General features: G+C 42.5%; 1 protein-coding gene and 1 non-coding gene across 2 annotated transcripts; one reads left to right on the plus strand and one right to left on the minus strand.

Annotated features, from left to right (window-relative positions):
- Nucleotides 1–1,068: 1,068 nt before the first annotated feature.
- Nucleotides 1,069–1,175, minus strand: LOC145151740 (small nucleolar RNA R71). Its single transcript, XR_013732297.1, has one exon. It is a non-coding gene; the product is annotated as a small nucleolar RNA R71 (small nucleolar RNA).
- Nucleotides 1,176–2,349: 1,174 nt separating this feature from the next.
- On the plus strand, nucleotides 2,350–3,237 carry LOC145117724 (uncharacterized). The gene has a single exon (XM_079054034.1). The coding sequence runs from the start codon at nucleotides 2,350–2,352 to the stop codon at nucleotides 3,235–3,237; it is 888 nt and encodes a 295-aa protein (XP_078910160.1).
- The last annotated feature ends 14,613 nt before the right edge of the window (nucleotides 3,238–17,850 follow it).

The raw sequence follows: 17,850 nt of genomic DNA on the forward strand, positions 1-17,850 counted from the left end.
TAAGTGTTAAGTGTTTATTTAAGTTTCTAGTCTTGCAAAACTAGAGAAAAACCCCCATTTTTAATCATTGTTTAAATTAGTTAACATTAGTAGTATTTTTAATTATTATTATGTGTTTGATACCCTACTTACCTGCACTAAACTACTATTCGATTAGGTACACTGCCTAACGTGTGTTGGTTTTTGTCTAAATTAGTTAGGATTAAAACTAGTATATATTTCACGTATCAAGTTTTTGGCGCCGTTGCCGGGGAACGGTTCAATAATAGTTAATATTATTTGCTAATTGTTTTCGATCCTTTGTGTGAGATTTTTCTCATATAAAATTACAAGTTTTATGTTTTAAGTTTTATTGTCATTTTTATTCTGTTTTTGCGTTAAACACGCCGTGGTCAGTAATAACCACGCCGTGTTTTGCGTACTTCCAATTTACGTTTTTCTTTTTTTTTGTTCGTTTTACGCGTAATTTTTTTTTCGATTAGTTTATGACCCGAAGATCCAAATCTCCAGTAGTACCACCATTGAAAGATCTGGAATCAACTTTTTGCAAAAAGAAGGACAAAGTAATCAGGGAATCAAGCAGTTTTGAAAGCTTCAAGAAAACTCACGACAAGAAGGCAGCGGATTACGAGCCCGAGACAACCAAATCTGAAGAGGAGAGTGAACCCGAGTCAGAAGTAAAGATGGCGGACATTGCAGACATATCCATGGAGACATACAAGAAGCGGATACGTGATGATACTGGGCCAGGTCTTGTGCAACCCGCAATTCTAGAAACGGAAAACTTCGAGCTGAAATGTCACATACTCGCCCAACTAAGGGACATCCCATTCTACGGGAAAAATCACAAGGATGCCTACAAGGACATTGACGAGGTCAGTGATATCGCCAACTATTTCAACATTCCAAATGTGCCACGCGAAACAATGCTACTAAGGATGCTACCAGTTACGTTCATGGGAGCCAGTAAAAGATTGGTTGAAGGTACTCCCTCCAGGATCAATAACAACATGGCTACAGTTGCGTGAAGAGTTCATACAACAATTCTGCCCACCATCGAAAGTTGCAAAATTGAAGAATGCAATTGCCAATTTTGAACAAATAGGAGGCGAATCACTTTATGTGGAATGGGAGAGATACAAGGGCTTGCTGATAAATTGCCCCCATAATGACATCCATGTTCAACAAGAGGTCTCCATTTTCTATGAGGGGGTAAATGTGACAACCAGGCAACTCTTTGATTCCCAAGGACCACTCACGAAGAAAGCACCATCTGTAATAAAGGGGTTGATTGAAGAATTCTCTAAACATTCAAAAGAATATCATAATCCTCGAAACGACACAACTCGAGGGACGGAGAACGTAGCTTCTGATGATATGGTGGTAGTTATGGCCAAGTTGGATAACATGGATCGTAGGATGACAAAGATAGACCAATCCATCCATGCGATTCGTGTGGGGTGTGATAACTGTAGCGGGACACATCTAACAAAGGACTGCGACCTTGACGATAATGGAAACCGGAAAGCTCAAGCATGTTTTTCAAGTGGGGATTGATATAATGAAGATTGGAGGAAACCTAAAAAGGAATGAATACCCTATGATGAGTACAAGAAGGCTAAGGAGGAGAAGTACAAGCAAAAGGCAAGAGGGTTCTATCAAAAAGAAGAACCGGTAATCAAAAAGAAGATGGATTTTGAAGAAATGCTCGCCCGTTTTGCATCCGCATCAGAAAAGAGGCATGATGAAACCAATGCAACAATGAGAGATCAACAAGCTTTGATGAGAGATCAGCAAGCTCTAATGAGGAATCAGCAAGCTTCAATCATCAACATCGAGAAGCAACTTGAGCAACTAGCTAAGCAATTCAATGAACGGTCACCGGGAGGACTTCCAAGCAACACCGAGCAAAATCCAAAAGGGACGCACATCAACGTAGTAACAACAATGAGTGGAAAAATTGTCATCCCTTTGACCCCAATTTCTAATAAAAATTCAGAAGTTGTGCAGGAAGCAGAAGAAGGAAACCGAGAAAAAAATTCTGAAGATCAAACACGGCGTGGTGAAGAGAAGACGACGACGTGTTCGTCGGTTGAAGAAAATAAGAACCCAACAGTGAAGCCATATCAACCTCCATTTCCATTCCCAATCCGAGCTAGACAAGACAAACACGCTGAAGACTACAAGAATTTCTTAGAGCATATCAAGGCCCTTCAAATCAACATCCCATTCATTGAGGCGGTGGCTCAAATACCAAAGTACGCAAAGTTCTTGAAAGATCTTCTCACCAACAGAAAGAAGATGGAGGAGGCATCCAAAGTGATACTAAATGAGAATTGATCAGCCACTATGTCGAACAAGCTACCAAAGAAGACAGGGGACCCGAGAAGTCTAACTTTGCCATGTCAATTCAGGAATTTGGCTACAAGTTATGCATTGGCCGATTCAGGAGCTAGTGTCAATCTTATTCCATATTTATTTTTCAAGAAGTTTAATCTTCCGGAACCAATCCGCATGGCAATTCATCTAGCAAACAAGACAGTGACGTTTCCAAGAGGGATATGCGAGGATATTTTGGTTAAACCTGACAAATTCGTTTTTCCTGCAGATTTTATTGTGCTAGACATGGAAGAAGATCATCAAGTCCTAATAATCCTTGGAAGACATCTTCTAAACAGCGCTCGATATTTAGTGGACGTAAGAGAGTCTAAACTTGCTCTATGGGTAGGACAAGATGACATCACCTTTGGAGTGGATCGAGCAATGAATCACTTAAAGTTTAGTGATGATACAGTTTTCTCGGTGGATACGTTTGATGAGCTATTGGAAAAAGAACTTGCAAGCTGGCAGGAAGATACTTCAGGGGGATTCACATTTTTATTAGAAAGGACATTTGATGCTGAAAATAACCTAGAAGAGTTGGAGAAGCTGCTTGAAGAAAGTGAATTTGAAGAACTTAAAAGGTCATCTGAAGAACAAACATGGCGTGGTGAGAAGATAAACACGACATGTTCGGATGAAAAGACGTGTTCTGACGAAACAAATGGTTGCAACACGGCGTGTTCGGTTGATATATACACCATGGTCACTGATCAGAAGACAAAGTTAGAACTCAAAACCTTACCGGAAAACTTGGAGTATGTTTTTCTAGAAGAGGATGAGCAAAATCCAGTTATCATTGCTTCCGATCTTGCACTAACCGAAAAGGAAGGTATCGTGAAGGTTTTAAAGAAATGAAAGGACGCCATTGCTTGGAAGATTACCTACATCCAGGGCATTAGTCCTTCATATTGCTCGCACAAGATCAACCTAGAAGAATGAGCTAAACCAGTAGTGCAACACTAGAGAAGATTGAACCCAAACATGCAAGAGGTAGTCAAGAAGGAGGTTGTCAAGCTCTTGGATGTCGAAATCATATACTCCATTTCGATAGCCAATGGGTGAGTCCGGTACAAGTGGTGCCAAAGAAAGAAAGAATGACGACATGACGAACGAGAATAACAAGCTCATACCTACAAGAACAATAACTGGTTGGTGAGTGTGCATAGATTATCGCAAGCTAAACGATGCCACTTGCAAAGACCACTTTACCTTAACTTTTATTGATCAAATGCTTGAATGATTATCTGGTCATCTTTATTACTGTTTTCTAGATGGATTTTCAGGGTACTTCCAGATTCCCATTGACCCAAGAGATCAAGAGAAGACAACATTCACTTGTCCAAGCGGAACTTTTGCGTATCGACACATGTCTTTTGGGTTATGCAATGCGCCGACCACGTTTCAACGATGCATGATGGCCATATTCCATGACATGGTGGAGAATTTCATGGAAGTCTTTATGGATGACTTTTCAGTTTTTGGATCTTCTTTTGATGATTGTCTTACTAACCTTGATTTGATGCTTGCTAGGTGTGAAAAGGCCAATTTGGTCTTGAATTGGGAAAAATGTCATTTCATGGTGAAGGAGGGAACCATATTGGGTAATAAAGTCTCCAAATTGGGGATTGAGGTGGATCGAGCAAAGATCAACACTATTGCCAAGTTACCTCCACCAAAAAATGTGAAGGGCGTTAGGTGTTTTTTAGGTCACGCAGGATTTTACCGCCGCTTTATCAAATATTTTTAAAAAATAACAAGGCCTTTGACTCAATTACTCTTAAAAGACGCAACATTCGATTTTTCTAATGAAAGCTTAGAACCTTTGAAGTTTTAAAAGAAAATTTGACTAATGCCCCGATCATTATCGCCCCAAATTGGAACTTGCCCTTTGAAATTATGTGTGATGCCAGTGACTTTGCTTTGGGAGAAGTACTTGGTCAAAGGGTTGATAAGAACTTTCAACCCATTTATTATGCAAGCAAAACATTAAATCCGAACCAAGAAAACTACGCCACTACTGAAAAAGAGCTATTGGCCGTGGTTTATGCATTTGAAAACTACACCACTATTGAAAAAGTTTCGTCACTACTAAAAAAGAGCTATTGGCCACAGTATATATATATATATATATATATATATATATATATATATATATATATATATATATATATATATATATATATATATGTATGTATATATATATATATATGTGTATATATATATATATATATATATGTATATGTATATATATATATATGTGTGTATATATATATATATATATATATATATATATATATATATATATATATATATATATATATATACACGAACCTATACTGAACACTTATCTCTTTCTCAGTGCTTTCTTTAGGCTGCCCCCTAGGAGGGCCAGTCTACCACAAGATCAAGTTGGAGCCTGGAGCCAAAGCCCCTTAACTTACTTAGAGTGGGGTTGGGTTTAGCAGGTTGCGAAACCAAGACTGATCTGATGGGTGCTTGTACTTCAAGAATTTAACATTGAGATCCGAGACAAGAAGGGAACGGAGAATGTAGAGGCTGACCACCTGTCCAGATTAGAAAATCCAGAAAGGGAAGGGATGGTGAACAAGGGTATTGGAGATGATTTTCCAAAGGAGTACTTGATGGTGGTAGTGGGAGAAGATCCTTGGTATGCAGATATCGCCAACTTTTTGGCAGGCAGCTACCTTCCCAAGGGGTTAACTCACCAACAGAAGAAGAAGCTTTTCTTAGAAATCAAATATTATTTCTGGAACGAGCCCTGTCTTTTTAGGAGTTGTGTGCAGATGGTATCATTCGAAGATGCGTATTTGGAAAGAAAATCAGTGATATTTTGAGGCATTGCCACAATGGGCCTACGGGAGGACATCATGGAGCTCAATACACAACCAAAAAAAATATTTGATGCAGGTTTTTATTGGTAAAAAATATTTAAGGATGCTACTACTTATGTGAGAGAGTGTGATTCATGCCAGAGATCAGGAAATATTTCAGCAAGGAACGAGATGCCCCAAAAGAGCATCCGAGTCTGTGAGGTATTCGATGTTTGGGGAATAGACTTTATGGGACCATTTCCATCATCTCGAGGGAACAAATACATTCTTTTGGCAGTCGACTATGTTTCAAAATGGGCGGAGGCGCAAGCACTACCCACCAATGATGCTCGGGTGGTTGTGAAGTTTCTAAGAAGATTATTCTCTCGTTTCGGAATGCCAAAAGCACTTGTAAGTGATCGGGGAACCCATTTTGCTAATGATCAACTTGCAAAAGTGTTACAGAAATATGGGGTACACCATAGGTTTGCAACACCATATCATCCTCAAACAAATGGGCAAACCGAGATCACAAATAGGGCATTAAAGAGAATCTTAGAGAGATCGGTTGGGAGCAACAGGAAAGAATGGTCGGAAAAACCGATGACGCGCTTTGGGCATTTCACACCGCATTCAAGACACCAATTGGGACTACACCTTATAGGTTAGTTTTTGGGAAGAACTGTCATTTACCAGTGGAACTCGAGCACAAGGTGTATTGGGCATTGAAGACATGCAACTTTGAACTAAGTGAACTGCACACTAATCGACTCTTGTAAATGAATTCCTTGGAGGAATTGAGAAACGAGTCCTTAATCTACAAGGATAATACGAAAAGGTGGTACGGTGGAAGGTTGAAAGGAAACAAGGAGTTTGAAGCAGGTCAAAAAATCATCATTTACAATTCAAGGATGAAATTTTTTCCCGGAAAGTTGCGAACACGTTGGTCCGGGCCATTCAAGGTAAAGCAAGTATATCCGTATGGGGAAATTGACTTATTCAATGAAGATGGTTCGACCTTCAAGGTCAATGGGCATCGAGTAAAACACTATGAAGAAGGGATGCCAAGCGAAGAGAGAATGTGAGAAAACATGGAATTGGAGGAGGCCGCAACAACGTAGGGCGGAAAGGAGTCCAACTCAAGGCTCCTAAAAAAGAAGCGCTTGCGGGAGGCAACCCGTCATTTGAGTTTGCATTTCTTTTTCCTTTATCTATCTTTTACTCTTTCATTTTTTCTTTCTTTTATTTTGTTTTGTAAAAGATTTTCGTTCTTTGTCTCCTGATAATAATTGTTGCTTGAGGGCAAGCAAGGCCTAAGTGTGGGGTGTGGTAAATTCCTTTATGAAAAAACCATATAATTTTTGTGTAGAACCACAAACATGGCATGGATGAGCTGTTACCATGCCGTGTTTGGACTAACAAATGCGTTTTGTCGAGGTCAACCCGTTCAACACGGCGTGTTTATCTATAAACACAGTGTGTTGCATTTTTAGTTACCGAAATAAGAGAATTTTAAACTCAGTCAAAATGGTTTCAACCTAACCCTAAAAAGCAAAAACGTGTTTCACTTTTAACCACACAACATCAACACGCCGAGTTTTCTCTCTACCACTCTAATCTCCAAATTCATCGGTTTTTACTTCATTTTCTTCAAGAAATGTACGGTTTTTCATCCCAAATCTGTTTAAGGTGAATATATTCATGGGTTTATGTATCAATCTGCTTATTAAAACGAATTTTAGGAACTTTTCTATATTTTTCTAGGGTTTCGAATTTTGAGTAAATTGGGGCATTTTGATTTGATTTTATTGTGTCTAAGAGTACATCCCAGTATTTTGAACAAACCCCCTACACTTATTTGAAGTTAATTTGGTCAAATTTGTTACGAACTAAAACCTTGATAGTCGAATTATTCGACAAACACGACATGTTGTTCATCAAACAAGGCGTGTTTGCCGTTCAGTGAGCCCAGTTTTTACAAGTATTTTACTTTAATCTCTTTTGGTGTTTGGTTTTCTCTTCTGTTGTTTAGTTGTGCAGAAAAATGAGTAGAGGTCAACGAACTCAACAAGGATCACAAAAACGCTCGAACTTTCCTTGGTATAACTTTCCCGAGGTGGTTTCTTCGGCGGTATTAGTGGAATGGAGGAACAAATTAGAAAAACTGTAGACTAGGGAATTCTATATTGCAAATGAAGTCAATTGGGAATGGCTTTAAGAAGTTGGGTTAGTTGAAGCAATGGTCCTAATTTAACAAATTCTTTTATGGGTGATGGTGTAAGGATCATGTGCATGGGATGGAGAAGGCTTTTCTGGATACAAGAACCGGTTTACAAGGAGCTACGTTTGGAATTTTTTGCTACAATAAGGTTCAGAGGGAGGTTGGATGCTTTTGACACAGAATACCTCACATTTTGCTTAGGTGGGGAGAGGCAAGAATGTAGTATGGCATAATTATCTTGGAGGTTGGGTTTGTACAACCAATTTGAAGCCACGTCCGAGGGTTTTGGTATTTTTCTTGAGACTTGTCACACGTCCCTTCCGGAAGGCGTGAACGGGGAGAATTGGTGGACCACTATAGCTAATGGGGTGCACATTCCAGTGACAGCTCAAGAAGGTGATATTCGGTCACCTATTCACCGTCTCATCCATCGCTTTATATCTAGTACCATAAACATGAGGAAGGACCCGAGCAAAGTTCCAAACCTTGATATTTTCTTCTTATGGAGCATCCTTACACCGGAGTTTTTTTTGTAATATACCTCACTGTGTGGCAAAATACTTATCAGAAAGAGCGGCAAAAGATAGGGAAGGGGCGCCAATTTGTGGGGGTATGTTAGTCACAAAGTTGGCTTGGTCATATGGGTTATTTGAAAGAGAGGAAGCAAATTTCTTGACTTTGATGTCGACACGTCGTTCGAATATTGTTCTCTACAAACGGGCTAGAATTATGGAAGATAATGGAGGAAATAATTTTTCTATTCCTGAGGTTGATGCGGAGGTGCAACCAGAGTTAGGAAGAAGGGTGAGGTCGCGTCCCGATGACACACACGAGGATCCCGGGGTGATTCTCGAAGAAGAAGAGATGCCTATGGACTTATACAACCGGGTCATGCGTTGGTATCAAGATAATATTGGGCGCGGTTTGAATTACCAAAACATGCATATAGATCTCTTGTTTCAACATTTTCAAATTAGCCGTCTGGATGAATACCCCACTTCGTATCCACATATACAAAGTTGGGATGAATTGTGGTGGGAAATGCGAGGAGGAGCCGGTGGAAGTGGAGCGGGAGGAAGAGATGAAGATTGATTATCCTTTTCCATTTGGTTTTTATGTTTTGAAGTTGTTTAAAGACTATTTTTATTTTTATTTGTTTATGTGTGTGTCTGTGTTTGAATTTGTTTAAACTTCTAGTAAAGTAGGATTAATGTAGGATTTTAATTAAGTTTTAGTTTTCCTTGTTATTATACGATTGTTCTTTTTGATTTTCGCATAATTATGGTTGAGAAGTGAAACGAATTTTAAAAGCAATGAAAGGAACCAAGCGAGGGGTGGAGTTTTTGATGAAAAAATGAAGATTTTGAGTGAAAATGTTGATCCCGTGTTCCTAATTCCCGAAATGAACCATTTTACAGAAGATATAGAAATGTGTACTGCATTGGTACCCTTTTTATCCAAGGAATCGACATTGGGTAGGAAGAAACGAAATGGTGAAATTACCGTCAAACACACCGTGGTCATAACTAAACACGACGTGTTTAGGTCAAAGTACGCGATTCTTTGTTTGAGCAATAGAAGACCACGGCATGTTTTCCACCTAAACTTGGCGTGTTGATGCCTCACTCAACCTTTTCAAGTTATTGATTCACACTGTAACGCCCCAATTCCTGAGTATCGATTTATGGTTATAAATTCTCATGATTTCAAGGTCTACTCGACGATATGGTGGCCTGACTCGCCGAGTAGCAGCGGGTTGGTCCGCGAGTTTAAGTGACCTACTCGCCGAGTCCAAGAAGGGACTCGACGAGTAGGAGCTGGAGGATGAAACCCTAAATCTCGGGGTATTACACCCTATTTAAAGGATCATTGGCCTCCCCCAGCCTCCCCTTTAGTGCTTCCTGTCCCTCTCAAACCCTAATACGTGTGTGTGTGCTCCATTATGTGTTTCAAGCCTTGGGAAGAAGATTCTTGGAAAAAGGAGCTTGAAGATCAAGTAGCTAGCAGCAAGGAGCTTGTGTGGACCTGAAATCTACCTCAGATAGCACCATTTGAAGGTATCAAGTCGTTACCTTGACCTTCTTTCCTTCTAGATCTCCTTTGGCTTGAAGTTTAGGGCTTTTCATCATGTTATGAAGCTAATCTTGGGTATAAGCTAGGATCTAAAGTTGCAACTTCAGATCTGAACTCTCCTTGGTCTTTAGATCCATAAAGCTTACAGTTTTAGCAAGTATGAACCCTCTCTTTCGAGTTAAACCCCATTTCAAGTTTAGATTTGGCATTATGAGTCATTAGAGCCTTGCATGCACGTAAAGTTTGCAACTTTACGTGATAAACATGCCTTGGGAAGCTGGATCTACAATATGGAGCCTTGGCATGGCTTAAAAAGCGTCTGTATGAATGATGGATTGAAGGGACTCGGCGAGTCGCAAGGTCGACTCGGCGAGCCGTATGAAGATGGTCATGAACTCGACGAGTTGATGAACAACTCGGCGAGTCCGATGAAGATTGGGTTGGGCTCGGCGAGTCAGTCGAATGACTCGGCGAGTCGGCTAGGGTTTTCTCAGTCTTAGGACACGTATGAACTCGACAAGTTAAAGGAAAACTCGACGAGCCAACCAAGGATTTCATGACTTCTCGAGTTCAGGAAGGACTCGACGAGTCAACATGGACTGTTGACTTTGACCAAGAGTTGACCAGTTGATTTCTGAGGGTATTCTGGTAATTTGGAAATTTATGAAAAAGGGTCTTATGCTAACTATAGGTGGTGGAGTTCGTGTTGGTGATCCGGGAGTTGAGCTTTCTAGTTTCAGACGACAGTTGCGAGGTGACTTATCCTCACTATACTAAGGGGTCTAAGGCACCAAGGCCGACCCATTGGATATGTTATCCTAGCAGTGTTAGATGTTGAGTATGAGTTAGTGTTGCATGCTAGTGGTTATGCCAGTTAGGTAGATCTGTAGGACTACCTGTGATGTTATATGATTATTGCATGCTCAGTAGTTATGTTATATATTGCTATGTTAGGTGGGATGGGTTGAGGTTGTACTGCTCCGTACGGTAGCCAACAAACCCTGGAGTATTCCAGATATGAGCTGAGGGCCCGGTAGGCATTCTAGACTCATACTGAGGACTCGGGAGCATTCCAGATACAAGCTGAGGGCCCGATGGTATTCCAGACTCGTACTGAGGGCTCGATGGTATTCCAGATACGAGCTGAGGGCCCGGTAGGCATTCCAGACTCGTACTGAGGGCCCAGGGGTAATCCAGCTTGTAAAGCTGTGAACCCATTGCATGCTGTTCAGTTTGTTATGATATGTTATTGCTGGTATGGTTATGTGGATTGTATGTGTATCGGTATTTTGGGGGAACTCACTAAGCTTTCGGGCTTACAGTTTCAGTTTATTGTTTCAGGTACATCAGGGGATCGCGGCAAGGCGAAGGCGTGATCGTACAGCTCCTCATGTTTTGTCTATGTTTCTAGGAAAACTCTGATATTATACATTTTGAAAACAAAGTTGTAATCATTTTAATGGTTTGAAATGTTTTTAAAAGTTTAAATTGGCTTGAATTTTTGGGTGTTACAAGTTGGTATCAGAGCCTTGGTTTGAGTGAATTGGAGGAACATTCATGTAACTCCAGTCTCAAATCAAGGAAAGGATTTTTAAAATGATTTCTAAAATGGTTTTCAAAATAAGTAAAGGAGGATGCAGAGTGTACGATCAGCCGGAGCCAGTAAGTAGACCCCAAAATACCATACAATATTTGATTATGTGACATGTTAGAATAGCATGCTAGTAATAAAATAGGGATCCTCAGGAATCGTATGATAGAATTTCCTGATCTTTGATGCCTTATCTTATGTAGATTGCCTCAATTGATTGTTTGTGACTCTTTCGCGTGTGAACTAACTATTGGGTGAATACTCCAAGTCACATGCTACATGGGTTAAATGATCTTAGGGTAAGGGATTTGGTTCTGCTGCGCAGCTCTTGTCTGAGTCCAACCGTTGTGAGATTAAATCTTTTAGCCTACAATTGTTTAAGCCATGTGGTATGTGATTGTATTCACGCAATAGTTAACTGGCACCAATGGAGGGTCGCGTGGTAGTTGGTGGATGGGTGGGTAATGAGAGGTCGGGAGGCCAGTTATGAGATATATTTAGCATTCCTCTAGGAGTGAGGATTGAGAGCTCACTATGTTTATGTATATTGTTAGTGCGTTGTGGTGATACTTGAGACAAATATGGGTAGGTGTGGAAGGTAGTATGGGCCCGTACTACTGAAAGCACAGGACCCATACTCGTGTCAAGGAAGTCACAACCCTTAGGGTTTTGGTTGTGAGTAGGTTTCCCGTCGTTTATGCGGAATATCTGATATCTTCCTGGTATATGTTCAGTATGGTGATGGTGAAACGATTTGAGGCAGGATCTGGATCAGGATCGGGAGCGAGTGGCCAGGATAGGCCGGTATTGTTCTTCGATCAGATACGAGAGATGATTTCCATGGAGGTTTCTCAGATTCTGCGAGAAGAATTGTTCGGTGTCGTGGACCGGGTCACCACCAGGGTGATCGCCAAGTTCGAGGAGTAAGTTGCAGCGTTGCAATCTGTGAGAGATGTTGCTACCGGGATGACCACTGGGGGAGTGTCGGTGATGGGGTCACAACTAGGAAAGAGGAGGAGGGACCTTTCAGCAGAGGACGAAGAGTTGGAGACAGCTAACCTGAGTACTGGAAGTCAGGAGGGTCCGGAGGTGTGTGGCAAGTGTGGGGGAACCCACGAATTTGCTTGTCACAAATTCAGGTGCTACAAGTGCGGGGAGATAGGGCATGTGCAACGGCACTGCAAGAAGGATCAGATATGCTTTCACTGTCACCAGCCAGGTCATTTCAGGTCCAGCTGTCTTGCGTTGAGGGCGGAAGGAATTCAGATTCCAGCGGTCATCGTCCCTCCGGAAGTCAAGGTCGAGCCGCAAGAAGTCTCTGGTATGTAATTGGAAAACCCTATTATGTAATATTATTGTGGCCAAATCGTCCGTGATTGGTATTTATTTTGTCTTGGAATATTGTGGTGTATGGATAAGCAGTAATCTCGGGTTAGTTGCATGTTTTGTTTAATCTATGTGTTGCGGAGTTTCATGAGTTGTTAGGCCATTGGAGGTGTCAGGGGAAATTTAGTATCAAAGGATGGTAGGTGATTAGAGTTCAGGGATTCACTAAAGGATGGGAAGTAGAGTGGTTGTTTAGAATTTTATCATCTATGGCAAGGGTTGTGCCCTTTCAGATTTTCGATCTCGAAGGAGTGAGCAGGTTTGTGACACCAGGATCAGGTTGTATTCCAGCTCGGGTTCAGTTGGTCGCAGGGATTGGCGACAGTAGTTCAGCGCTGATGAGCGCGGATGGGTCGATGTGGCATAAGTATTTTGTGAGGTCCGGTTCGCCTTGGATCTCTTGTATCGGGCGGTAAGGATTGACTGTGCGATCTATTGCACTTTTGGGATTGTAGACTATGTCTTGGGGGTAGTTGTATCCCGGTTTAGGGCAGAGGTTGCTTCGGCTAGTACATTTCAGTTGTGGACGGTTGAGCGGGTGAGTGAGGCAGGGTGCGAGCCGTGAATGAAGTGACTTCTAGAGCCCGAGAGCAGGAGACTTGTTTGGAGCATTTTGAGAAGAAGGGCATTATGGAAGAGGTCTGCAGACAGAGTCCCGCAGGATGATTATTCAGCATTGTCAGGATTCAGTGGTTTTAGAAACCGTTATTGCTTGTCGGGTGAAAGCGCCAAAGGAAGTAGCTCGTTGTTGAGGTATTAGTTGGAGTATTTATCTTTTGGTCTTCAAGATTTGGATGCGGGATCATTCAAGCATTAGGGATTGTCGGTTTCACTGGAATTCAGGAAGTGTTCATCTGATTCTTTGAAGTGTGTGATCAATTGGGATTATCTAGCAATGGAGCACTAGCGGGAAAGAGTTGGTTGTCATTGGATTGATCGTTGGGAAGTGAGAAGGATTGAAAGTCCTCCAATTTTCATGTATTATGAAGGCTTAGTCGAATCTAAGTGGGGGAGTGTTACCCCGAGATGCGGAAGTGGGAGGGGCTTTGAAACGGGGATAAGTTTCACAATCCGATAAGGAGAATGGAGGCCCTAGGGGCTGCTTGAGGTGAGGGTTGTGTTGTTTGGGGGTTCGGCAAAACTCCCTAGCAGAAGAACATGTCTTCTGGGTGCTTGATAGCAGAAGTTGGGGAATCAGGTTGGGATTCTAGCCATGAATTGAGTTCAGATGTGTGTTAGTTCGAGTGCGTGTTCGACCAGTATGGAAAGTGTTGTAAGACTACGGGGGTAGCCGTAGCAATCACTAGCAATCAATAGGTCTGTCCCCAAGTATTGAACATGTTGCTGGAATAGGCTGGAGACTCCAGTGTATTTTGGTTTGATCGGAAGTTGTTGTTAGAGATCAGATGGAGTGCAAAGGATCTTGGTTATCCCATCAGTTCGGAGTGTCTCCGAGGTTTCATCTTCTTGGATCGGGTAATACTCCAGTTGGGGACTGAGAGTGGATCCGAATGGGTATTAGTCAGTTTTGGGAAGGTTTGGGATTAGAATATCCTGTCATTCAGGTTCTGGGAACCGGGTTAGATCTTCCTCATGATCGTCTATGGCATTTGGATAGGGTTGAGGCGGTCCTGCTTTATGCAGTAGGCCAAGATACCCGGTGCAGGCCGACTATAAGTCGTAGGCACGGAGGATCGAAGGGAGCGGTAGGGTTGAGGCGGTAGGCCAACAAACCCTGAGAATTTCGACTCGATAGTTGAATTGATTAGACATGTTGGTATTCTAACCCGAAGGGGGTGATATGGGTTAGATATGAGTGTCGTGCTGGTTGGCCGGTAGTGGTAAGTATGTTGATGATGGTTTAAGTTATTGTGATGTGTCTTGGGATTCGTGTGTGATAGTGGTTTTTGTATCGTATATTGTTCGTTGATGAGAGGAGCGTCATTTAGGCCCTTCGAGTGGCGGAGGAAAGTGGATATCTGCAGGGTCGGAGTGTTGGACAACTGAAGTGACGATAGTAGTGTCGATTGGTCATCGGGAGCATTCCAGTCATGAGCTGAGGGTCGGGGAGGGCATACCAGACTCATGCTGTGGGCTCAGAGGCAATCCAGACCTATGCTAAGGACCACGTAAGGGTATTCCAGTCATAGGCTGTGGGCATAGAGATTGTGTGGTTATGTCTGTTGGAGGAGCACGTTCGGATTGGATGTATTGTTGAAGATTCGGGGGAGTTGCACTCGGTTGTGATGAATCTGAGGAGGGTAGATGAGACGCAAGGATAAATCCTTGGATCTCAAGTTATGAAGTAGACCCGAGTTATGTTCATAGAGGTATTCCAATCTAGGGTATTCCATCCTAGGGATGACCGGACCCTGTGATTGATTGGACCTGATACGTTTGGTATTCCAACCCGAGGGTTGACTGGGCCAAACATGTGTGGGACGCGAGGGTATTCCATCCTAGGGATGACTGGATCCGTCGTAGACATGCCTGGTATTCCAGCCCGAGGCTGATTGGGCCAGGCATGAGTGTTCATGTTTCAGTGGATTGGTTTTTGTATGATGTTGAGGGACAATTGTCCTGTCATCACAAAGGGTTCGCTTCAGGAAAAGGGAAAGTTGGGTTTCAGATACGTTGGATCATCAGGATTTTGTTAGTTGACAAGTGGCTTGTAGGTTAGACCTTTCTAAAAGGTTCGGTTAGGTTTTGCATCATCTTTCACGTTTCGCAGTTGCGAAAGTGCATCATGGATCAGGGGTGGTAGTATCGTTGGACGACATTCAGGTCGGTGAGCGCCTTTGTTATGATGAGAGGCCTGTGGCCATTCTGGAGAGAAAGGGTGAAGCTTCTGCGGAACAAGGAGGTACCCTTGGTAACGGTACGGTGGGAGCACCAAAGAGGGTCTGAGTGGACGTGGGAGCCGGAGGCAGAGATGCGGGAGCATTATCCGAGGTTGTTCACCGCAGCAGACTTCGAGGACGAAGTCTAGTTTAAGTGGGGGAGAATTGTAACGCCCCGATTCCCGAGTATCGATTTATGGTTATAAATTCTCATGATTTCAAGGTCTACTCGACGAGTTGGTGGCCTGACTCGCCGAGTAGCAGCGGGTTGGTCCGCGAGTTTAAGTGACCTATTCGCCGAGTCCAAGAAGGGACTCGACGAGTAGGAGTTGGAGGATGAAACCCTAAATATCGGGGTATTGCACCCTATTTAAAGGATCATTGGCCTCCCCCAGCCTCCCCTTTACTGCTTCTTGTCCCTCTCAAACCCTAATACGTGTGTGTGCTCCATTGTGTGTTTCAAGCCTTGGGAAGAAGATTCTTGGAAAAGGGAGCTTGAAGATCAAGTAGCTAGCAGCAAGGAGCTTGTGTGGACGTGAAATCTACCTCAGATAGCACCAGTTTAAGGTATCAAGTCGTTACCTTGACCTTCTTTCCTTCTAGATCTCCTTTGGCTTGAAGTTTAGGGCTTTTCATCATGTTATGAAGCTAATCTTGGGTATGAGCTAGGATATGAAGTTGCAACTTCAGATCTAAACTCTCCTTGGTCTTTAGATCCATAAAGCTTACAGTTTTAGCAAGTATGAACCCTCCCTTTTGAGTTAAACCCCATTTCAAGTTTAGATTTGGCATTATGAGTCATTAGAGCCTTGCATGCACGTAAAGTTTGCAACTTTACGTGGTAAACATGCCTTGGGAACCTGGATCTACAATATGGAGCCTTGGCATGGCTTAAAAAGCGTCTGTATGAATGATGGATTGAAGGGAATCGGCGAGTCGCAAGGTCGACTCGGCGAGTCGTATGAAGATGGTCATGAACTCGACGGGTTGATGAACAACTCGGCGAGTCCGATGAAGATTGCCTTGGGCTCGGCGAGTCAGTCGAATGACTCGGCAAGTCGGCTAGGGTTTTCTCAGTCTTTGGACACGTATAAACTCGGTGAGTTAAAGGAAAACTCGTCGAGCCAACCAAGGATTTCACGACTTCTCGAGTTCAGGAAGGACTCGACGAGTCGGTGAACTGCACTCGACGAGTCGAGTCAACATGGACTGTTGACTTTGAGAGTGGACTTTGACTTTGACCAAGAGTTGACCAGTTGATTTCTGAGGGTATTCTGGTAATTTGGAAATTTATGAAAAAGGGTCTTATGCTAACTATAGGTGGTGGAGTTCATGTTGGTGATCCGGGAGTTGAGCTTTCTAGTTTCAGACGACAGTTGCGAGGTGAGTTATCCTCACTATACTAAGGGGTCTAAGGCACCAAGGCCGGCCCATTGGATATGTTATCCTAGCAGTGTTAGATGTTGAGTATGAGTTAGTGTTGCATGCTAGTGGTTATGCCAGTTAGGTAGATCTGTAGGACTACCTGTGATGTTATATGATTATTACATGCTCAGTAGTTATGTTATATATTGCTATGTTAGGTGGGATGGATTGAGGTTGTACTGCTCCGTGCGGTAGCCAACAAACCCTGGAGTATTCCAGATATGAGCTGAGGGCCCGGTAGGCGTTCCAGACTCATGCTGAGGACTCGGGAGCATTCCAGATACGAGCTGAGGGCCCGATGGTATTCCAGACTTGTACTGAGGGCTCGATGGTATTCCAGATACGAGCTGAGGGCCCGGTAGGCATTCCAGACTCGTACTGAGGGCCCAGGGGTAATCCAACTTGTAAAATTGTGGACCCCTTACATGTTGTTCAGTTTGTTATGATATGTTATTGCCGATATGGTTATGTGGATTGTATGTGTATCGGTATTTTGGGGGAACTCACTAAGCTTTCGGGCTTACAGTTTCAGTTTATTGTTTCAGGTACATCAGGGGATCGCGGCAAGGCGAAGGCGTGATCGTACAGCTCCTCATATTTTGTCTATGTTTATGGAAAATCTCTGATATTATACATTTTTAAAACAAAGTTGTAATCATTTTAATGGTTTGAAATGTTTTTAAAAGTTTAAATTGGCTTGAATTTTTGGGTGTTACACACACCTACTCAATGCATACATTTTCCAGATTTCTTGAGTCCATTCCAAGAGCGTTCCAGAGTAATTTTTCCAGTTGTGTTACGAGATGTCAACCACACGAGACAAATGACAACCAAGGTGTGGATGAGGTGTTCCCACGCCAAAGTTAGCTGAAGAAAGCAAAGAAGAAAATCAACCTCGCCACTTCTATCCCAGGGGAGTCTGTTCCTTTTTTTTCCTTTTTACTTGTTCTTTATTTTGCATAACATGCAATGGGGGCATTGCATGAATTAAGTGTGGGGTAGGTGGTTGGTTACATTATTAGAATCCAAGTATGATTTTTGATTTTTTTCATCATCATGAAATTGCTAGGTTAATTCAGGAAGTTAAGGTAAAAGCAAGCT

The sequence above is a fragment of the Lactuca virosa genome, chromosome 1, assembly GCF_052849685.1.
Source record: "Lactuca virosa cultivar CGN04683 chromosome 1, Lactuca_virosa_CGN04683_v6, whole genome shotgun sequence".
NCBI classification, from domain to species: Eukaryota; Viridiplantae; Streptophyta; class Magnoliopsida; order Asterales; family Asteraceae; genus Lactuca; species Lactuca virosa.